The sequence below is a fragment of the Scomber scombrus genome, chromosome 15, assembly GCF_963691925.1.
Source record: "Scomber scombrus chromosome 15, fScoSco1.1, whole genome shotgun sequence".
NCBI classification, from domain to species: Eukaryota; Metazoa; Chordata; class Actinopteri; order Scombriformes; family Scombridae; genus Scomber; species Scomber scombrus.
Genome location: NC_084984.1, coordinates 16,869,344 through 16,893,869, shown reverse-complemented (window position 1 = coordinate 16,893,869; position 24,526 = coordinate 16,869,344). Strand labels below are relative to the sequence as shown.

At 39.1% G+C, this 24,526-nt stretch overlaps 1 protein-coding gene across 2 annotated transcripts; it reads right to left on the bottom strand.

Annotated features, from left to right (window-relative positions):
- Nucleotides 1-550: 550 nt before the first annotated feature.
- On the bottom strand, nucleotides 551-23,720 carry tjp2a (tight junction protein 2a (zona occludens 2)). Of its 2 annotated transcripts, none has more exons than XM_062434250.1 (24): nucleotides 23,439-23,720; nucleotides 18,593-18,646; nucleotides 13,574-13,698; nucleotides 12,718-12,820; nucleotides 11,857-12,613; nucleotides 11,165-11,268; nucleotides 10,815-10,968; nucleotides 9,518-9,629; nucleotides 8,920-9,050; nucleotides 8,743-8,827; nucleotides 8,448-8,598; nucleotides 7,931-8,039; nucleotides 7,048-7,267; nucleotides 6,748-6,935; nucleotides 6,554-6,649; nucleotides 6,323-6,402; nucleotides 6,020-6,230; nucleotides 5,778-5,878; nucleotides 5,435-5,659; nucleotides 5,202-5,306; nucleotides 3,786-3,989; nucleotides 3,276-3,353; nucleotides 2,986-3,071; nucleotides 551-2,870 (listed from the first exon to the last, which is right to left on the bottom strand). In XM_062434250.1, exons 1-24 carry the CDS (start codon nucleotides 23,505-23,507, stop codon nucleotides 2,714-2,716), a joined length of 3,705 nt encoding a protein of 1,234 aa, XP_062290234.1. In that variant the 5' UTR covers nucleotides 23,508-23,720; the 3' UTR covers nucleotides 551-2,713. The 2 variants fall into 2 exon arrangements, with proteins under 2 accessions (XP_062290234.1, XP_062290233.1); XM_062434249.1 differs by lacking the exon at nucleotides 23,439-23,720 and adding an exon at nucleotides 19,554-19,988.
- Nucleotides 23,721-24,526: the final 806 nt, after the last annotated feature.

Below are 24,526 nucleotides of genomic sequence, written 5' to 3'. Positions count from 1 at the left end.
GAAATCGTGGATTTTATTGTGTATATTTAGGTGACAAACAGACTTAAAATATTACCTTTGGTTTTAAATAGCTGTAATATCTGAATGTACTCTAATGATGTTGGACCTATAAGTTGTCAGGGCAACCCAAAACTTTAAACTGGACAAGTTCAAGGGGGAATGCATGTACAATTCTGCTGAATAAACAGAAGAAAAGAAAGCGAGAGGTAAATTGTGGTTTGTTTGTTTGTTACAGTTCCAATCCAAATCCAAATTAAATGGATTATGGTTTTCTATTCATTTTACTGCCTCAAAACCAGCTTATATTTTTAAATGTTCCGAGGGAAAAAATAACATGTTGATGTTTTTTTCTTGGAGTCGTGTGGATTGTTCTATTTGTTTAAACTGAAGTAAATATGTTGCGAGATGGATGAGTGACGTCAAAAATGCTCCAGAAACACCTCAAACCGATGTGGACTGCCCTTTACGTGTTAAATCTTAAAGCATTTAATCTCTCCAAACTGCTCCAACAACAAAAGTAGAACTTCACACTTCCAAACAAACATAATGTAAAAAAAAACTATTTATTTATTTATTAAAATTCCCATGAGTCTGTTCCATAATACTCAGGAGATCACAAACAAAAAAAGAAGAAAAAAAGGGAGAAAAATCACAAACTGACACTTTAAAAAGAAACTGATCAACCAACGTGATTGTCGTCACCACATCCCCGACACGCTCGTGTACAGAGACCTCAGAGGCTGATTTGAGCGTGAATTCAATATAAAAACAATTAAAAATGGTATTATCTCTGGTTACAAGCAGCTTACGTCCACCTCAGAGTCTGAATCATTGTCAAACATTGTAACAGGTGAAATCTTGAACATTTACCAGCTCTGTCTGTTCCAGTTGAATTCAATACAGAAATGCTGTGCAGGCAAATTCACCAAACACACAAAGGAGGAAACGTTTTCTTGTCATTTTAAACTAAACTTGTAGTGATTAGATCACATCTCATAATTAACAGAGATGACTATGTTTAAAAGATCCTCATGTTGTAATTATGACTTCATATCTCATAATTTGTACTCATTAAGACAGATTTCATGAATCTGGTAATATTCAGATCCTTTGAAACTTAATTATTTATGTGTTATTATGACTTCTAATCATTTTTCTTTGGTGAAGCGGATGTGCTTCCATACTAAAGAAGTTAGACGGTAAATTAAAAAAGAAAGGTTTCCAGTTAATTAAATCTAGAACTATTTTATCTGTCTCCATAAAAAAGTCACCTGTCTTCTATTGTTTGGTCCACATTATGGAACATGTTTCTATTTGAAGCAGTCTGATGCTTTTGTCCATTAAGAGCTACAAGGCACTTGAAAATGTGCTGCTTCCCCAAAAATGCACACATATATCACATAGCGCACTGTATATACAAATGTTCAGTTGGGAATGTAGAGATGAACAATTCATCAGAAGACTTGACATGAGAGTGAGGAAGAGGAGGAGGAGGAGGAAGTCCAACACCCACCTACTAACAGAGCAGCTGCTGACACGGAGCATGACCCAAACTGACACGCTAATTTTAACATTAGTGTTGAATAAACATGCTTGTTAATAGTGTGGAAAAATGTTATAAGCCATACATGGCTCATTAATAAAATGTAAAACCCAAACAGTCCAGATACACTGTGCAATCTGCAGTGGTTTGGGTGCAGCATGGTGTCATGTATTACCTGTTTTTATAAGGTTTTTCTAAAACATAAATACTCAGAAATCTTTAAAAAATGCAGGTCTTTGAACAACAACACGGTTCTGAGTTTCTAGAATCCTCAAAGACTCTTCAAATCATCTGGATGAACAAATATTCTGTCTACTGCATATTTAATAAACACTTCTGTTATTATTACCCATTGTTGAAGTTATGACTTTCTACATCTAAAACAAAGATGGTAACCAGACGTGACACACATTATTTTCTTGCTCAATTTGTACAAAAGTGAAACAAAATTTGAGTTATATTTGCCTATATTCATATTATTTTCATAGAATATATCATGATTATTATTTTCTTCTTTCTAAAAAGCAAGCAAAGAGACACAACAGCAGCTTCCAGGAAAGGAAACAGCAAGGTGACACTTAAACTACGTTTTTTTTTTTCATGTAGTGAAGAATAATCATTTTTAATCCCTGAGGGATTTTTGAGGATTCTGGATTATTAGTTATTCACATGGTATTTATCTTTCAGAAAAACAGATGCTTAACTCTGTGACTAAATAATTGTGATATGAGAGGAAGTAGAGCTCTGTATTTAGTGTAATGAGAGGAAACAAACCTCACTTGTAACAAAAAACTCTTCAGACACATTAAAAAACCAAATATATACAGTGAAATATCAGGTCTGAAAAAAGCACAAGAGAAAAAAAATCTCCCGTTCTTTTTTTTTTTTCGGGACGGGTGCGAAGGTAAAAAAAAAACAAAGAAACAACACAGTGTACTTGCACTTGTACTATCCAGGCTGATCAAACACTCTCTGTACAAACTTGTGTTGAAAAGTGTCTGAAATCAGAGTCTTCCCAGGAATCTCACTGCACATGCAAAAAACTTCTGAGAGTTTATATCGAGATGAGGCTGCATCACCTGTTACCGGGGTAACGGGTGCTGTAATGCTCATTGCATCAATGTGGAAGGACTTGAGCGGTCGTGTTGTGACGATGTCCTGACTATGAACCTACAGCTCAGTGTCTTTGTATTTTTGGTGATTGTAGTAGCCTCTCTTGTTCTGGTCGGCCAGCTGTCGGCGGTACTCGGCCTCCTCGTCTTCGTGTCCTCTCGTCTCCGAGTACGGTGGCCTGGAGGGAGTCTGTGGCTCGGGATTGGAGCTTGAACTGATGACACGAACACAGACAGCAGTCATCCAGCAGTTTATCTTTTATGAGACAAATGGATAATAAGCTACAACATCTTAATATAAAAGTAAATGATGAGGACTGATGCTCTCACCCTATTGGCTGAGGACGGTTGAGGTTGGGTTTTGGCAGTTTGACTGGGATGGCGTAGATGTCTGGATGCTTCTGGGCAATTTCCAACTGTGTGAGGAGAGGAACAAGACCCAGATATGTCAGAACTAATATAGAAAAAACACACAAGACATCCTGATGCACCCCAAGTAACTACAAGAGGTTTTATTAACTCTCAAGTTCTTAAACACTCAAGAAATCACAGAAAATTAAGATATTTTGAAGATATTATTAGATTAGTAGAGAACTTTTTAAAGTGACAATAACACATACTCGAGCATTTTCTGCCTCCTGCAGCTCCAGCATCCTCTGAGCTCGGGCCAGGTGGTCCATCTTCTCAAAGGCTTTAATCTAAAAGGAAATAAATACATCTTAACATTAATATTCCTTTTTTATTGATACATAATAGATGCATCTACATGGTGGTATGAGTCACATAAACTCAGACTGGCTGTTAAATGAAATATTCGAGTGAAGGTGACACTGAGGAGTAAAAACAGTTGAGCATCATCACAATGGATACAAATGAGTGATTTAAAAAGAGGACAACAAACACTGAAGGTAGAATGCAGACATGTTCAGTTACCTGGTCACCCATTTGCTATTTCATATTAGAAGCAAGGAAATTGACAGAAGAAGAAAGTTGGATAGAGAAGTATTAACATATCAGAAAAATGATTTTAAATGTTGGACGAGTCAGAAAAATGTGCAGTTTAACATATTAAGGTGAATCAGTAATAAAATAGCAATAAACAATAAAATAATAATAATAATAATACTAACCTTGCCCAGGAAGGACTTGTTGGCGGGGTCCGCCTCCTCCTTCCTCGGGCTCTGCTCCTCTGCCGGCTGGTTCAGACGTACGGTGGGCTTCAGGGCCACAGGAGGGGGAAGCGGTTTGTTGGCTCCGACCGCGTCGCTGCTGATGGTGCTGCTGGAGTGTGAGTCATAGCTGCGTGATGAGTCAGTCCGAGTATGAGGTCGCACCTGACGGAGGAAAAAGCCTGTTTAGTATATTCTGGTCCATTTGAAATGTTTCGGGACAATCCGCTTCTGTGTCCTGCGCATTCAAATTAAAACTTGCTCCAGAATTAAACCCACCAAAACAGGAAATGTTCACCTCCAGATAGAAAAACTGAACCGTAACCTGCCTTTTAAAAGTATGTTTAAATATTAATATAATATTTTTCAAAGTTTAAAAACGTCAGCCTTGGAAATAAAAAACTACTTCAAATAAAAACCTTTCAAAGGGAATGAAACATGCAAAATGTTAAAATTTGGAATTTACATTACTCCAACAGTTGTTTGTATTTCAATTTACACTTGTGTGCAAGTTCCTTTCTTCCTTTTCTCAACTCCAGAAACTGATCTATAATCTAAATTTGACAAATTTCATTAATATTTCAAATAAAAGGTCTATTTAAAAATGAATATGGGGCACTTTGATAGCCAAGTGGTTACACCACGCATTCTGCATAATCGCAGCGTCCCTGGTTCGACTCCCTGTTTGTTGTCAGCCTCTTTACCATCTACTGTCAAATAAAGGTAAAAAATGTTAATAAACATTACTTTTTCCCCCCCACCTGTTTCACTCAGTTTCAGCTCTCCATGAAAACATGGCCAACTTTTCTTACTCAAACCAAGTGGATAAACTAGGTGTTTTAATTTGCACCGAGCTATAACTTAGCTTTTGCAATGAGGACACAAGTTTATCCAGGCATGACTGGTGGTGGCAGTGGGGCAGTTAAGTTAAAAAGACAACCTTTCTCTTACCACAAATCAGCTGATCTCACACAGCTGTTATCTTGAACCTCTATTTCTGTTCTGTTTTAATGTTTTCAGGCGATCACTTGGGACATCTTGGGACGGACTGTTTGGTTAGATTAGAAGTAATATTCTACTAGTTTCATTGTCTGATAACAGAAACAGAAAATTGTGAGTTTGTCTCTATTAAAACAAGGTGTAGATGATGACAGGGAGAAGGGCACAGAATGGAGGTTTAATGTGTTTAGTCCTGCTCCAGATGTCCAGATGTTTGCTGTGATGCAGTTTTTTTTTTGGTTTTGTTCAGTGTGAATGGAGATCTTTACCAAAATATCCTGAAAATCTCCATCCACATTCTAAATCTTACTGTAGCTGTACTTTGATTCTACTTTATTTTTTGGGAGGGGGGAGTCGGGATTGAGGGCAGGTTCTCACCTTCGGGGGTTCAGGGACAAACGCAGGGGGAGGACTGGGCCCTCTGTTCAGCACCTCTCTGCTGCCTGCCCTCCTCATACGACCCCGGGGTTCAGGGTGAGGCTTCTACGCACACACACACAAAGACACACCAACACAGAGACACAGGAGGGTTGAAAGGGTCAGATTACACCTACACACACACTTTTAAAAACAACAAGTAATCAGTAGTGAAAGGGTGGACCCCAGCCCACCTCGTCTGGCAGCACGGGCTCTGAGGATCGACTGATGGCCGACACAGGCTGAGGTTCGTCCAGCGTCTCGTCCAGCTCATTGTCGGTGTACGCCCCGCCCTCGTCTGCCGTGTCTTCGTAGTCGCTGGTCAGCCGGCTGTCCATGCTCAGGTAGTCCGCGCTCATCGCCGACAGGTAAGACATGCGGTCGTCGTGGAGATCCAGGTCCTCCTCTGAGCCGTCAAGCTAAGAAGAAGAAACAACACAGAGGAAGGTGACTACACCTATCCAACCAACGCGTCACAGCAAAATTCATATTATTATGTGATGCAGCAATATGTCAGTCACACATAATAAGACTCACCTTGCCCTCACACACCCACACAGATCTGTCCTGCTGCTCCCGGATTGAATCTTTCATGCTGCCGTACCATGCGTCATGGGCTGAGTTCAGGTCGATGGATGCTAAACGTACCCAAAAACAACACGAGTTAGATTGGAATTCATCTACAATGTGTCTGTGGTGCTTCAGGTGGCTGCTTTTACTTGCTCATTCTTATTCCTATTTTCAGTCTTAAAAGCTGTAAAGCATCTTTTAACACCTACAAGTGAAAAGGTGGGTGCACGTCTTCCTCAGTTTGACGGACTGCTCGTACAGTTTGCGAGCGCTGCGGCTGGATCCGGGAGCCAGGCGGTTCCTCATGGTCTTGACGCCTTGCTTGCTGTCTGGGTTCATGAAAACGACGATGGGGTACCACTGGGTGTAGTTCAGGGTGTCCACGGCTTTGGGGGTCACGTCCAACAAGGCATGGCGGTCCTGAGAATAAGAGGAAGATGTAGTTGAATGTTAGATAACAGCTTTTTCATCCTGTGATGATGCTTTTTTTTTCCTGTTAAGAGAATACGCACCTGTTCAATGATTTGTCGAATGGTGTTTAGTCTCACCACTCCAGAGGATTTCTCGGTTCCTGCATCCTTGGGCTCCGTTTCTGAAAGAGGAAATAAATTATTCACAGAGCAGGATGAAGTATGTGTGTAACAATCTGTTTTTGTTGGCGCCGACTCCAGAAATACCTCCAATATTCAGTCAGTATGATATTTAACAGCACAGTTCAATGAAGTAATGATGTAAGCACTTACTGGCGACAACAAAGTCGTCTGGCATGTCGTTGGCCAGTTTCTCATTCACTATGTCAGAAATGGGCCCAAAGATCACCACAGGTCTCTTGAAACCAGCTGAAATAAAACAACAGAGAGGATGCAAGTTGAGCTACAGACATCCAGGAAAAACACAAGAAACTGCACAGCTGCCAGTGGATAATTTTTTACAGTACCTTCACGTAGGACCACCCTCTCGTAGGCTGGGAATCGTGTGGTGACCGGAGCAGCTGACAGGTCCTCTCGGCTCTTGCGGAGATCTTTCTTCTTTGCCGCCCTTTGACCTCTCAGCCTCCAGAAGTCTCCTCTGTCATTGCCCGATGCGGCCCGGGCAGCGTTCTGGACATTGGACATTTGCTCTGCTCTGTGATGTAAAACAAAAAGGAGCTTTGGTTAGCAGTGTGTCTTATAACCACTTCCGTTTAATTCAGAAAGTTTCACATTCCCATGATTCTTAATGACATTTTTGATTTCACCTGCTCTTGTTTGGGATGATCCCTTTCTCCAGCAGCTGGTTGTCTTTGTCCGTACGGATTGCCAGCCAGTTGCCCAGCTTGCCGTCGTAAAGAGTGTCTGTCACTTTGAAGATCTCTCCTCTGGTGAAAGGAAGGCTCTGAGGTGCTTCCTTCTCATACTCAAAGTGGGTCCTGATGAAGAAAGAGTCGCCTCTGCCAGATGCTAAAATGTCTTTGTACACTGAAACAGAAACCCAAAAACCATTATGTCATTCTGAGAAATAAGAGCATGAAACATAACTAAAAATCAAACATGACTTCTAGGTATTGGAGTGGATTTGGTGTACCACAAGGTTTGATCCTAGGCCCACTGCTTTTCTCTATCTACATGGTGTATCTGTGTGAATGTATGCAAAAATCTAGCACACATTTTTATTGAATTGTACCAATGATGTGAAACAATGAAGTGAATGAGCAAAATATTACTCACACATGTATGTATGTGTGAGTGGAATGGACGGAACGGAATGGATGTGAAACAATGGTGTGCAAACAGTATGGTTATGTGGCACAAGTATGAACCAGTGGACTACCAGTGGACACCTTATCTTTTTTAACATTCTTCTTATTCATAGTAAAAGTCTGTATTAGTTTGATTAGCATGCATTTACTCAGCATTGTTTAATCTTTGGTATTCAAATGCATATGTTTTTACTTTATTGGTATCATTTTAAATGTTTTATTGTACTGTTATCAAACTTTTTATTATCATTTACATTTTTGGCCTAACTTTCTTTTCTATCTTGTTTTGTAAAGCGCTTTGAGCTGCATCTTTGTATGAAATCTGCTCTACACATACATTTATTAGTATAATCATCAGTATTATTTATGCAGCACACAGTACCTTCAGGTTTGCTCTGAGCGAGAATGGTTACATCTTCTCCTTTGGGAACCTCCAGGAGGTAGAGGACCGCATCCTCACGCACCATACCTCTGAAGTCCATGTTGTTCACCTGAGACAGACATAACAGACAAGACATGCCATTCGGAAACAGTGAAATGGTATAGATGTCAAAACAACCTGAGACACAACACACAATTATCAGTTAAAGGTCCAATCTGTAAATCTCTAATAACTTACATTACTATTAATACATTTGGAGTGATAGCAGCTTCTAATCTGGCCTTTGGTATATATTTACTACACAAATTTTGCCTTTAATTACTTTACATTTACATATTAAAAAGGTTTGTCATCATGATATGTTCATAGTACCTTAATAATTAGTACCTACAGCCTAGACAGAGCCCTACTAGAGATCCTAATTCACATTTAATGTCTTGTGCTATTGGGTCATGTGAATGATTTTTTTTTTTTTTTTTTAACAGATTTTGAATGCTGGGATAAAAAGCCACCTCACCTTCATGATCTGATCTCCTGTGCGCAGACCCTCCTGCTCAGCTGCGCTGTCCTCCTGAACACCAGCAATGAAGATGCCCACATCGTTTCCTCCCGCCAGCCTCAGACCCACGCTGTCACCTTTCTGGAAACGCACCATCACTGTGTTCGGCCTGGATGATGTGAGCAGGATTTCATCATTCAGTCGCAAATGAGAGGGAGAAGAAAGAATGTCAAAGTCAGTTCTCTAAACTATGAGTCTCTGTCCAGGGAGAGATGATGCTCAAATATAACTTTATAATTCATGATGTACTAACCCGTATACTTCTTGGTCATGTATACTTGGCTTAAGAGGCACCTTTGGAGGAACGTGAAACTTTGGGCCTACCGCAATTGCTGGTGCTGGAGAAACAGTAAAGAAAACATGTTAACATTTCACATTAACAGGTGTATTATTAAAACTTTTGGATTTTCGGAAGCAGAAACCTGTTTACCTGGTGGCGTTTCTGCTCGTGGCTCCTCCTTCTCTGACTGCAGCGGGGGCAAGTCCTCCACCGCTCTCTCCAAACCTCTGAATGGTGTTGGCATGGCGCCCATTTTTGCCAACCTCTTAGGCGGATCCTCTCTAGAACAGTGAGAAATTCTATTTATTAGAATATGTTTTATCTTTATTAGAAACATTTAATTCATGAGTATCACTGTGGCAAATTCTCTTATTTGATGTGATGGATTGGCGAAGCTTCGTGAAGCATGAATCAACATAATCCTGCATTATCCTGATTTTCTTTCTGCTGTATTTAACAACACAGGGATAATAAAATATCACTGGAGATATCTCAGTAAATATGGACTCATATTTAGATGATCAAAGACACAAAATAAATGACAAACACAAAAATAAGAAAAACACAGTAGTACATGAACTTTCTAAGAAAAAATCTCTTAAAAATCTATTTTTTTTATGTTGCTGATTAAGAGATTTCAGTTGTTTGTTGTTGTGTTGTTTACATTTCTGTAGCTCCTGAGCACAATTAAGCTCTAACACAAGCAGTTAAATCTTTAGGTGTGAGTGAAGGTTTAACAACAGTTTACCTGGGCTTCTCTCTGAGCCTCTCATTGGAGGAATGGGAGGAGAGGTCGGAGTGGTGGCCCCGCCTGTCGTCCTGCGGAGAGTAGGAGCGGTACGACTCGATCTCAGAGATATCTGCAAAACAGACAAACACAAAAACACAAACAAACAAAAAAAACGGATTGAAAAATATAACTTTTCTGAAACTTTTCTCAAACTTCAGACTAAAGTGTATCTGATCCTGTATTGAAAATAATGAATCATTCATTTCTCCTTGATGCTCCAGTAAATGTTTTTCATTACATAACAGGGCTTTTACACAATTTAAATGGCCCACAGGTCATGCAGTAGAAAAATACACCAGTGCCAGATGAATGAAGGTCAGATCACTGCACAAAATGGAGTAAACCCACTAATTATATGTGTTAGAGGATCTTGATCATGACTAAGAGCACTGAAATGCAACAGAGAAAAATGTTTGATTATAGTAAATGAAGTGATAAATAACATCACAGGTGATTTGAGAGCTGAAAATTCTCTCTCACACACACACACACACACACACACACACACACACACACACACACACACACACACACACACACACACACACACACACACACACACACACACACACACACACACACACACACCTATTGTTGTCAGAGACCTTCACACAGAGGGATCCTGGATGGCAGAAACCAGACAGCTGCTGCAGCGCGAACCTTAACATAATGAAATTCTGTCATATCCAATAGTAGGATTATGGTGGTGGATTAGATCACCCTGCCAAAGGCGAGTAAGAACACACAAACACACACACACGCACACACAGTCCCAAAACCAGACAAAGTGGGTCACACGTCTTCTGGCTATTCCCCCCGCCTCCCTGCAGATGTTTGGTGCGTGAACAATCCACTCATACCACTTATCCAGATTGGCCCCAGCCAATCGCAGCTCTCCAGCTGGTCATGTGACATTAAAAATAGGTATAAAAGAGTGAGTTATCATGAAGGTGGAGGATTAATCATGATCATTTGGTGGATGTGTGGTTAGCTCACTGTTTTGTGAAATGTTTGTATAAAACATGTACAAATTTAAATAATACTAAAAACTGACATGTGAGTAAAAGCTTTATTGTATGAAGGGAAAACAGGTTTGATGGGTAAATACAAAACAACAACAACAGGCAACAACATTTCGGCATTTGAAGTTCATATGTAGTGGTTTTTTTTTTAAACATGATGATGATGGCCACATGCCACGTTTGCCTTTACACTGGGTAGGACCTGCTGCTTTTCAGTTTCGAGTATCTCTCACCATCGAGCTCTGAGTCGCTGTCCACCATCGGGGGGACACGGATCAACACCTGCTGTTTGTCTCTCTGCACCACCAGCTGCAGCTTCCCGCGAGACTTTTCGATTAGTTTCCCCGCGTCGCTGAGAGACAGGTTTTCTGTCACTGTGCCGTTAATCTGACAGAGAGGAGGAAATTAAAAGACGTTCAGGTACTTATTGCTGCAGAAAGTACCAAAGAAACAATACTGCAGTGTAGGAGCCTGTGAAATTATGCTTTCGAATAGTTTTTACAGATAGAGAGAGAGTGATCATGATGAAGATGAATCAATCCTATTCTGACATGAGACTCTTTCATGACTTTGAGGACACTACCTTCAGTATTATGTCTCCTTCCTGCAGGTTTCCATCTCTGCTGGCGAGTCCAGTGCTGGTCATCTCTTTGATGAAGAGCTGGCTGCCCAGACGAAGGCCGTACTCTGGAAAACAAGAAAAAAAAATGATATAATGATTTAATCTGTGTAACATTATATTAAAAAGGTACAAAATACATTTATCATACTAGACTTTGTTATAAATAGACTGTGTGTGACTTACTCGCACAGATTCTGTTATATGAAAAGGGAATTACTTTAGTCTTGTGTCAAAGTTGGCTTTATCTTGGGGTTGGAGATAAGTTAGGGTTCAGGTTAAGTCAAGGGGAAATGGGGGAGACATACTTCGAGACAAACTGAACCTCTTAATGTCACAGAACCTGGTAGGTCACAGAATTAGGAGTAACGACACTTTGTTCTAAAGGTAGTTTTCAACTATTTCTGTATAATTTAGAAATAATTTCACCCACCATCCCCTCAAAACAGGTCTTACTAGTTTTTGTGCTCTTGATTCTTTATAAAAGATGCTGTTTCCTATTTTGAAATGGTGGCTGTAAAATAAAACTAAAGTGTTAAACATGGAAACAGTTTCCAGATGAAGAGGAAAGAAGATTTGGCTGGACTGTCTTGGAAATTAGAAGTTTAACCTTTTTTTTTGGAGAAGTACCAACTTAGATTACAATAACTCCTCACCTTCGTTGGGCTGGTTCTTGAGCAGCAGCACGTTCATAGGTTTCTCCAGTGGCTCGTGGTCCCGGACAGGACGTGGCATAGGGATGGGCATGGCGACGGGTGATGGTGAGCGGTCCAGGCGGTCCCTGCTTCCGCTCCGCTTTATCGGCTCGTCGTACTTCCTCGGGTCACTGGGGAGGCGTTCCCGTCCCCGTTCGAAGCTGTGGTCGCGCCCGTGGCTGGGTGCCGGGCTTTGGTGGCGGTCCAGTGCTCGCTCGCTGCGGAAGCGCCGGTCCGGGCTGTACTCGCGGTCAAGGGTTCGCTCGCTGCGGTAGCGCCGGTCGGGACTGTGGTCTCGATCCAGCGCTCGCTCGCTGCGGTACCTTCTGTCTGGGCTGTAGTCGCGATCCAACATGTGGTCGCTCCTGTAGCGGCGATCCGGGCTGCGTTCTTTATCCAGCATTCGACCCCTGCTGCCGTCTCTCCTGGGCTGCCGGTCCGGGCTCAGTTCTCTCTCGGCGCTCCTGCCCCGCTCCCGCCGGTCATAGTCTCTGTCGTAGTCACGCTCGCGTGTTTGGTAGCCAGAATCCACGTAACCTCTGCCGCCTCGATCCCTGTCCGGGCTGTGCTCGCGCCCCCCACTGCGGGCGCTGTACACGCTGCGGCGGTCCTGATCGTAGTTGTAGTCGTCATTGTAGTCGTTGTTGAAGACTCTGTCATCGGGTGATGGGGGACCATTCAGAAGATTTACTGGAACCTTCCTGGGCCTCTTGACTGTCTGTTAGAGACAAAGAACAAAAGATTTAGATTATGCAACTTAAATAAACACTCATTTATTATTAAATGAGTAACAGAAAACAACAAACCAAATCTGTAACTTACTATTTTGGCTACTTTGCCACACTTCCTGAGGGTGTTCACGGCGAAGGAGTGGATGGCTCCATCCATGGGGATGGCGTTCACCTGCACCACTCGATCATTCTCACTAAACGCAGAAAAACGGAAATGTGAATGTTCAATTCAAAGATAAAGACAAAACTATTTTAGAATTTAATGTGAACTTTGAGTGAAAGGTGGAACATTAATGGCTTTGTGGGTAAGGTCTATAATATGTTTGGCGCAAGCAGAAAAATAAATCCTTTGATCCAGTATTCTTAGAAATTGTTGTGGTGTTGTGAACATTAGAGAAGAGATGAAATCCTAAAAAATTTCTGGCTAGCTTTTTATTTTTTGGCCTATAAAAGAAAAATAATTATTATTTTGTCATTCAAGGACTTTACTGACCCAAATATTTACAAGGGATCATTTAAGTGCTTTCACCACTGAAGGGGGACATGAAGTGTTGCCCTAATTTAATAAGAATGTATTCAACAACTTCATAAAAAAGTAATTTTGTTTGTCAGTAATGTAGCTGGTAAATAATTTAACTATTTTAAAGTTTGCTGAATGTAGGCATTCAAAGTAAAAGCTTAAAATCATTTATATGTAAACCTGTTATCTGTATCTGTAGTGAAATCTTAATCTCTCTTTTGACCTTCCTTTTAATAAATTTCATTTTCTCTTTTGTCTTTGATTAATGTAACCGTTGCATTGAAAGGTGCCCAGAATAAGCCCCTGTGAGGATCTTTTGCACTTCACCATCACATCGTAAGCTGCTTGTATGTATATAATCTGTATTACTTGTATACGTGTAAACTAATAAAAATCTAAAATCTAAATGAAGACCAAAAGTACGCACAACAACAAGCCATCAGCAGGTCCTCCTTGCAGGACGTCGGACACCACGATGGACGTCTCGCCACTTTCATCGTTGGGGTTGTCTCGTCCCCCTGACACTGCGATGCCAAAGCCCATTTTCGGATCCTGAGAACAAGAAAAAACATGTCAATCATGTGGAGTATCTATATATTCTGTGTCACAGTGTGTGTGTGTGTGTGTGTGTGTGTGTGTGTGTGTGTGTGTGTGTGTGTGTGTGGCCTGTAATCCCTGTGCTGTATGTCAGCTCACACTGTATTATCATGGCTATATATGCATTGTACATGCTGATTAAAGGGATTGTGATTACATGTCATGTATAACGATGCAGCAGGTCTGGGTCTGTGAGTCCATATTCTGTAGCTCTGTGTATTGTGTGTGTGAGAGTGAGTGAGTGAGTGTGTGAGTGAGTGAGAGAGAGAGAGAGAGTGTGTGTGTGTGATTAAAATCCATGCTAATCCTTGGCTTTATAATGTTCCCAAGTGTTAAATGTGAATGTGTGTGTGTGCTTGTCAGTGTACTGTGCACACGCACACACACACACACACACACACACACACACACACACACACACACACACACACACACACACACACACACACACACACACACACACACACACACACACACACACACACACACACACACACACACAGAAGTGGAGGCTCTTCTTGCTTCTTTGGGACTGTGTTGGAGCTCTGAGTGCTTCTACGTGTACCTGCCACTGCTCCAGTTTCCCCCAGATGAGATTAGGTCAGAGATTTGATGACCCTCTCTCTCTTTATCCCCCGCCCTTCCATCTGTACTTAAAAAACGCACAATTCACCACTTCCTTCTGTCTGTAGCAGATGGCCCGTCGGGAGGCGGAGGGAGGGTGAAAGTGGGAGCGGAGAGACGAATTGAGGCAACAAAAAAAAAATCAAGGAGCACAGAAGAAGACATGAGCAGTCCTAAATATTTAAAAAGATACTCCAAAAGGTTATGTTCCCTGTTATAAAAAAAATCTGTGGTGTAGAATCTAATACTGTCTCCAAAATGTCATGTCAGGATATTGGCCTCTTTTTTAAAGCTGGACCAAAAAAAAGCATGTTTGACATTATCTGATCTTTGAAAAGCTTTCATGAGAGGCTGGAAAATCAAGAAAAAAAAACATTTGATTTTTCAGTTAAGGTGAAACCTGAAAAAAAACCTACACCGGTATAAAAAGGGTTTAAAAATGACAGAAGAGAATGTCAAGCCTACCACTGATGATGGGATTTAATGGTGTGAAACAGGTTGTAAATGTGTGTGTGTGTGTGTGTGTGTGTGTGTGTGTGTGTGTGTGTGTGTGTGTGTGTTCTAGTATATCTGTTGTGCCCACGTAATAAATGCAGTGACAGAATGGCTCTCACACACTGCTACTTCCTGTTACTGTATGGGAACCAGCATGGACATCCTAATGCAATATTTATTGATTCTTCAGGTGCATTAACAGTATGATATATAGTTCAGTTATTAATGTGCAGTACTTGTGTGATACTACTTTTTCACTACACTGCTGAGCTGCTGACTGTCACTTTAAATCAATAGATCAGACCAGATCAGACCTATCAGGCATGTTTCAGTTCCCAGAGTCTGTTAGAAGGTAAAGCATATTACCTTTATTACTCAGTACCTACATGACTTTGCCAAAGTCAGAGTTAAAAAACATTTTTATCATACCAAGCACTCACTTTTCTTGTTTAAACTGCAGGATTCAGCTGCACCTCTTAAATCTCCTCTAAAAAAAACCTCCATGTTTGTTTCTGCATCTCATCTGAACAATTTAAAGTAAACATAACACTCACAGGAAGTTTATCTGCTGATTTGACCCCACATTTTTACAGAGTTAAAACTGATTTTAATGTAATAACAAACTTCTGTCCAGCCACATCCGTTTTCAGTTTATACTGCTTGATTGTTTTCCTCTATACAACCCACCTTTTATGTCTGTTTTACTTTTCTTTTACTTTTTTTTCTTTTACTATTATTTTTCTTTTCTTCTTATCGCTATGTTCCTTTTAATATCCCACCTCACATTTCTGGTTTTACCCATTTTATATTTCATAGTGACTTTATTTTATTATTTATATTAATTATTATATTATTTATTATTTATTATTATTATATTTTATTTATCTTTGATTTTACTTGGGTATTCTGAATTATTACATTGTGTTTCCTCATTGCAGATTCATCAGTTATGATGTTTTATTGAGTCATTAATTATCAAAATTATTTATTTTTTTTGTTTAATTTTTTCACAAAATAAAGCACTTCGAGTCACATTACTATGTATGAAAAGTGCTATAAAAATCAAATTGATTGATTGAATATACCTGCTGTATGTGGTGTTTAATATTTTTTTCCATGTGTGCTTCACATGTGTGTGTATGTGCTTACAACACTGTATTCTGCTGCCAACTGTAATGTTAAGTCTGCTAAGTTATTGATAAATGAGTCTGTCAGTTAATCGATTAGCCAAACAAAAGTAAATGTTTTGTTTTTGCCAGCCGTCAGCAACTCCCATATGTTTAGTTTACACTCACAGAGGCCTCAAAGAACCTGAAAATACTCACATTTAAGAAGCTACAACCAGAAAATGAAAAGAAGAAAGGACTAAAAAAAATGTTTAATTGATTATCAAAATAGTTTTCTGTCAATCTACTGACTGCTGCAGTTCTATTTTTTATGTGTTTGCTCCAAAAATGTTTAAAAGATTAATGTCTGTTCTTGTTTTATCCTGTTATAAGTGCTTCAGTGTTTTTCTGCTCTTTGTCTTTTTAAATTTGTTCACGTCAACCTGCAGATGAAAGTGAGCCAGCTGGCTAAATGTGGCACATTTACATGATAATACTGTCAATTCACGAGCAATGTCCTTGATAAATAAAGCACGTCTTCTAACAAAAAAGCAGTCCAAAAAGCAGATGAATATTGGGTGGTATTATGTAATGAATATATCCATAAATCTTAGGTTTGAGGTTGAGAGAAGCCTCATGGACTCTTGCTGTCTTTTTCTTAAACCAGGTGAGAAATATTCTGAGGGACACAAACAGGATAGAGAGGCAGCAGCAGCAGCTCATTTAATAAGACAGAACAAATAAAAGAATAAAAAGTGGATGTAAAAAGCAGAGTGACAGCTGGCTGTGCTGGGGTTAAGAGTCTGCTTTTTTGGCTTCAGTGGGGCGCAGCACGAGACAATGAGTTCATCAGGATGATTACCTAAGCTCAACTGGTTCTGCTCTGCTCACACAGTCGCACACGTGTTTACTATTCACAACAACGTAGAGCCTCATTCACTTGGCTGGTGGGGAGATGTCATATTAATGTGGTTAAGTGTTTTTATTTGTACTATTTATTTAAATGTGTCAGTGGCACAGAGGGTTGAAAACATGAAAGTACTCACAGCTGATACTGAATGTCTGGTCAGATTTATAATGTTTACTAATTCAACACATTATTTAAATCATAACTTTGCTAATGTTTATTTAGGTAACGTTCTTGAACAGCTGCTTGTGTTCACACATTTAATACTTTTTAAAATGTATTTTTAATTTATTATTTATTTATTGGTCGAGGCAAATGGCTGCCCACCTAGAGTCTGGTTCTGCTTGAGGTTTCTTCCCTTTAAAAAGGGATTTTTTCCTTCCTGTTGTTGCCAAGTGTCACTCATGGGGAATTGTTGGGTAGAAATGAAAGAGTACAGTCTAGACCTGCTCTGTGTGAAAAGTGCCTTGATTTGGCGCTATATAAATAAAGATTGACTGCTTGAAATTAACTGAATAAGGATTTTTCAAACAAACATGAAATATTGTCAAATGACAGCCCTCAACACAAGTTAGCAGATTACAAACATGTTATTTAAGTTTGTAAAAAAAATTACAATATTAATCTTTTATAAATTGTCTAATTTAAAAAAAAAGAAGATTATTTTTATTGGACTGTATTTTTATGTTTAGCTGTAAAGCACTTTGAGCTACATCCCTTGTATGAAAGGTGCTCTATAAATAAAGTTTATTATTATTATTATGAATAATATTATTAATAACATTATTGTTATCCTTTCTCTCTTAGTCTAAACATATTCATTTTGTAACAACATTCATTTTAATCATAATATTTTGAGAGCTGTAATGGGCAAAAATGTGTATTTTTGCTTAATAACTGACAAAAAACTATTGTATTTAAGTTTCTGTCAACTGGTTGATTGATTAATTGATTAACCACTTTAGAGCCATGTCAACCATATGTGACACACAGGGCTGCAGGCACTATTTATACAATATTAACAGAAGTTATAAAATACAGCAGAACCTTCTAAAAGTTCTAACAATTAAAGCAACAAGTATTTTCTTTACTTTACGAATGTAAACCTGCATTAATTTAATTTGTATTAGTTATTGGGGATATTTCGACACCATGTCTGAGCAAACACAGAGCAACTCTAAACTTCATCCGGTGTCATGTTTGTGTCCGACATCAGGAACCATCATTCCCACATTCACTGTCCTTCACTTCTTCTTTGATCTCCATCAACGCTTGAAGGAAAAACTTTTCACTTTAACTGTTATACGCTCAACTTTCTTCACTGTCTAGTTACTAACTTTATATGTAGTGTTGGGTAAGTAGCATACAATGGTTTTAAGAGCTTTATCAAATATTCATTCTCTTTTTAGTTTAATTCATTCAGATTTAGAAAAGCCTAGATATAGTTGATGTTTCTGTGTTTGTTTTTTAGTGCACCAGGGGCTCATCTGACTATTGTAATTCATCATAGCTCATTGCATAAGTTCACTGTGGCTGTGTCATTAAGAGACAGAGGAATGTGTCTCTATCATCTGTAGTCGGTTTGCTCTTTACTCTTTTAACTCTTGGTTTCATACATTTCAGTCATTTTCATTAAAAGCACTGACATTAACATTCTGATTTTATTGTTAATATTATAAATATATTCTAAATGAGCTGTGGTGCAGATGGGACTCACCCTCTGCAGGGTCACGGTGTACTGCTCCCACACGGTCTCCTCCATGACCGGGTTCTGCGGAGAGAGAGAGAGAAAGAGAAAGGAAAGATTACCACGGGTGGTTTCGTTCCGCTCAACAGATTATTAATATATTACGTGATGTAGCGACAAAGCCAGTTAATTAGCCTGCGCTGTCATTGCACAACTAGGAGCTCCCAAAAGAACAATGGCGGGTCCTCTGCTGCTGGGGGTGTTTACGACAGGTTTGACCAAAACAACGACAACAAACTTCAGGCTCTCGTTGATTAAAAATTCAACTAACATCCGTCTGCTTTCTTTAAAACGCACTTAGAATAATAATAATAACAATAATAATAATAATGATAAAGGATTAACGCTCCCAACTATAGGCTACATTAATAGACATTCAAATGTAATACCTGCTTAACTTCATGAGAGGTAACAACCAACATAGGGACGACTCAGCAAAGTCTACAGCTGCAACTAACAACTAGAAGAAGAATACATTTATCTATATGCCAAAACTTAAAGATATACAAGCGATCCAACAGATGTCTTTAAATCAGTTTTGTATTCAAACACACAATCAGATGAAACACACAAAAAGAACCAAATCTGAGTATTTGAGAAACTTAAACCGGCAAAACTGTTTAAATTAATTTCCTGTTAAGCAACTAACAAATAAATCATATCTGTGTATCAGTTCTAATGAAGGACAAAGTTCTGAAATCCTAAAACACAGATCATGTCTCAATTTCTGTAGTAAAGTGATCATAATTGTAATAAATAGTTACTTTTCTGAAAGTCTGACTCCTCTTTTTAAAGCAAAACTCAACTTAACTCAACTTAAACGTTCACAGAAACACAATAACATTAACAAACAGACACTTGAGTCCACATTAGAAGGTGCGGCTGCATGGTTGACCCACAGATCTTATCAATGAGCCAGAATGCCACTCACGAGTCCCTGCAGGATACGTATGGTCTTGACCGCGTGGGCCCATTTCCTGTGCAGGCTGAGGACGGTCTTCATCGTTGGGCGTTCTCTCAATCACTCTCACTCTCTCTCTTTCTTTCCGCGTCCTCTCCCTGTTCACCACCGGCGCTGCTCTGGCGGACTGATGTGCGCCACAGCCTCCTCCTCCTCCATGGCCACAGCTGCACTCACAAACTACCACCACTAGCAGCAGCAGCAGCGTCTGCAGCAGCTCTCTCCCTGCATCTGCCTGCCTGCCTTTGACGTAAGAGGGATTCTGCTGGCCTACATTCAGCACAAATCCCACCGTCTGCAGACAGTGTAAACACACGCGCGCACACACACACGGGCGTCCTGCACGGGCGTGCAGTGATTAAACTCCGGAGCGCTTATACACAAACGCTACAAATCTCACAACGCATTTCGGGGTTAGTTGCTCTAACATACATCAGAAACTCATCAAACTTTTACAGATGTTTCACACATCTGCAAAGACAAACTGACACCGAGACATGGACAGAGTGTAAATCTGAGCTGTAGCTGGGGTTTTAAATTGTTTGGGTTTTGGGTTTTTTTGGGTAACTTAAGTGGAGCGTTGAAAGCTCTGACATCTCAGGTCAGGCTTAGTGAAACAGGGGCACAACTTGGCACCTTTCATAACCCACTTTTACCATCTTCTGACTAGATCCAGATGTCCAGCAGCAGCAGAAGAACAGCAGAGAGCTGACAGGACTGTGTGAATGAAAACAGAGAGATGTTTTCTTTGGGCACTGATATTAAACTATCCTTCTCGGATCGAGATCAACAAAAATCTGAGTTCTTGAATTGTCCAAACAACCAACGACACACACGAGTGCTCACCAGCTCGACTACAACAGAAGAACTTTGTAGAGTATGTACTTGTTATGCTCATCTGAAGTGAAGAGTTTGTTGTATCAATAAAGATAAGAAGCGTGTCAAACACGGCTACTTCTCTTCTTGTTAATTTGACATGTCTCTGCATCAGAAAAAAGACAAAAACAAACTGTAACAGATGAGACACATTATCTACTGAAACAAAGATAATTACTCAGCTGGTGGGAAGCAGCAACAAGAAACTACAATGTACCGAGAGTTACAGCTGCAGTGAAGAAAAGAAAACGAAGAAGAAAACGAAGAAGAAGTGCTTGAGGCGAGGCCAGAACGGTGTCTTCTTGTACAATGAGATATGATTGTGATGGGTGTTTGCAGGCAGGCCTGCTGGATAAGTCCTGGTCTCCTGAGTTCGGGCCATTACATAACAAAACACAAATACGTTTGCACTAATGAGGAGAGAAGTTGAAATACTGGGTCATCCTCACCACGACGTGACTCACAAAATAAATTATTTAGAGAAGGAGACAAGTCGGTAGATTTTAGTCCAACTCAAGAAAAATACATTTAAATAAAGTCTGTTTGATTAACATTTAATAAAATACAAAGGTATTTTTTCTTGTTCTTTGTGTAAGTTGATTCAGATTCATTACTGAATAGGAAAGAACTTGTTTCCACTAATACAAATGTATTTTCATTTTCATTTCATCTATTGCTTTCCTTTTCCGGTCATTGTCAGGTTTTTCTTTGATGACAAAAAATCAAATATTAATAATTATAGTTACATAATTTGATAGTTAAGTATTTATTACAAGGCAAAAATAGTATTATTTATACCATACAGGATGTTTTTGACTTGGTTAGAGCTCAACAGATATATCGGTCCGCCGATATTATTGGCCGATATTGACCTATCAGAGATATGTTGTCCTATATGTGCTGATATTATTTTTTTTTAATTCTTTAAAGTTATATAGGCAGCATTTTAAATATATATTTGATTCTTTTTCTTAATTCAAATTTGATATATTCGTACATGTTTTTTGTTTATAGCTATTGATAATTATTCAATTCTCAGTTCACTCTTTTTGTTTACTGATGTCACTTAATATCATATGGTTTATACCCAAACTGTAAAATGTGTCTCCATTACATATCTTTGTCACAAGTGATGAGCAAATCTGATGAATCACTGTAAAAAAGTGTGTATTCATGTATATATTCTATAAATATATATCGGCTGATATATCGATATTGGAGTTGTTTTACTCCATAATATCGGTATCGTCATCAGCCGCAGAAATAATTGAAATTTTTATTAATGGATAGCCCCTTGAGATGAACCATCCAGTATGAGTCGGGCTCTAGACTTGGTAAACAGTAGGGCTGAAAATAACATCACAGTTTCTCAGAGTCTTAAGTCATGGCTTTAAATATCTTGTATACAATAATACAAAAGCAGCAAAGCCTCACACTGAAGAAGCTGCAACCAGAAACAGTTTGACATTAATAAAGTAAAAAGAACTCATATTATTACATATTAATTTTCTGTTAACCACAAATTAAAAATTAAACTTTCGACTATAGTTCACAGGTTTCTGTCTGAATATTGTCTGAAATGTTGCAATACTGGTTTTAGTACTGATACCGAGGCAGAAACTGTTTTGCGAAATTGTTGCCAAAATGTGTCATTGTACTGAACTTTTACTGACGTGAAGAATGCAGCTACAGATCTGTGGCTTCTAGATAAGAGATGTAACATGTGGAATCAAGGCTGTACTATTGTTTAATATCTGTTTGCCTGAAAGTAGTTTGTGACTGTTTAAGGGGAAAGTGTGTAAATATTTTTATAATTGTTACACTGTTTTCACATAAGAATCCCTGTCTGCCCTCCTGCTGTAATCCAATGTCTCTTAACCCTCATCCTACCAACATATTTAACATTCAAGGACTACAGACTGGGGGAGGACCCCAAAAATAAACTACTGTAAGAAACAAGCATCATAGCAAAATGTTAACTTATTTCAAAAACAAAACATTATTAGTTATATAATTAATGTCATTCTGAAAAACGATTATCATTTTAAGAAAGTTACAGTCAGTTTGCACTTTGTGTAAAATGAAAAATGTCCTTTAATGCAAATCACAGCTTTTATATCAAGTACAACCCTCTACAAAGCCTGCAACGAACAATCACACACTACCCCCCTGATAGTGTGTGATTCTTTGAATTAGGACACATTGGTGTTTTTAAAAAGCACTAAACAGATAACATTGATATTGTGTCATTTGCAACCTGCTGACTAAACAAAGTCATGAAAAATAAAGATCGTCGTGAATAAAGCACCTGTGGGATATGACAAACAGTATTTATTCTGGGATGTGAGTGGACCCCAGTCAGCAGGATTAAGGTTAAACTCATAACTAGCCCATAATCCAGCAGCAGACAGACAGATCGAATACACTGCTGGCTGCTGCTGAACTGATGAGTTGTACTTGTCTGCCTCCTACTGGACACACAGCTGAACTACACCGTGAAGCAACAACACACCAATACACGTACAACTGGAAAAAGTTGAGCGGGTTAGTAAATTTGGACATTTGTTGCCTTGAGTTTATAATATACTACAGACTACTACACTGTCAACAATTTCAGAGAATAACTTTTAAAAAAAGGGAAACAAAAATGTTGTTTTGACCACCAAAGGAGAAGACAAATAACGTAACGCGCACTATAATGAACCCATTCGGTCAAATACACAAAAAAACCCGACACATTCGCAGGAGTTATGGGGTCAAAACAGTATCAAAGCAATATGTATTAACTTTTAAACGTATTTCTAACGTAGTAAACTACACGTTAACGTTGATGTAGCTTTCAACAGCAGGTGCAGCAGGATGCAACAGGCTTCAACCTGCTTTTCCCTTACAAGCGTTAACATAAAAGCACTGTAACACGAGCAAGTTATATCAATTTTATTATATTTATTAAAACTTTGAATGTAGCTTTGTACTTACGGTACTAACGGTGAAATACTGAGTTGCATATCTGCTCAGGGAGAGCAGCCCCCCTCCGTTCACTGGCATCACGCACTTTGAACTGTCTGGCTGCTGAAGATTCAAACTAAAATGAGTCCAGTTTGATATTTCCAGTCGAGTTTAGGCCAAAGTGTAGAAGAAACTGAGGAATTCAAAGCGTAAAAAGTCTACAAGTCTCGTGTATTTCACTAGAAATGTCGCAGTTTACTAACTAAAAACATGAAGTTTGGACATCCAGGGCAAAAATTAGCGCCGACTACTCCTAGCTCGGGTCAGATTATACCAACATGGGAGCAGGAGGGGGGGTTTAAAAAGAACAACTGAGATAAACGACAGCAAACTAAAACAAGGTTTTACAACTTCAACCTCGATGGCTTTGTAGAACGATTTATTTTCTTTTTAGTAATAACGAAACGTTGATAACATTGTAGATACATGTAGAGAGAGGAATTGCACCTAATACCGCTGAGATGGATCCGTCCAAAATTCTCATTGATTTTTAGGGAGCCTGCTGTGAGGCTCCCAGACACACTGCACAATAACAGAGTGTATACAACACACTGGAGGAAGTCATAGAGACAGAAAATAATCCGAGTTGATGAAAGAAATTCATTTCAAATGTATTTTGGATTGAATAAAACATATTTTGGGTTGCTCATATTCAGAAAAACCCCCAAATTAAGTTTTATTGTGCTTAAAATATTAAAAGCACTTAAGAATAAAGTCAACAACACATAACAGATTAAGCCCATGCACATAATGGTTCTCCGGAGCAACCTGTAATACCAATATTTTGACAGGAAAAAATGTAGTTTCTGATATATCTATCTCTTAATCTCCTGCCTCTGCTTTATGGGATTTGTTTTACTCAGACTGCCGCAAACACATAACATGACTGAAAGTATTTATACACTCAAATATCGCAGATAATGTGATTGTTAAACATGTCATTCTAAAATCATGAGCATTAGAACAGCATCTACTCTTCTATCACACAGTGCTAATTTGCTAATGCCACAAGAGCATTACTGAGGTTGGCCACTGATGTTTGGCGCTAAGGTTTGCTC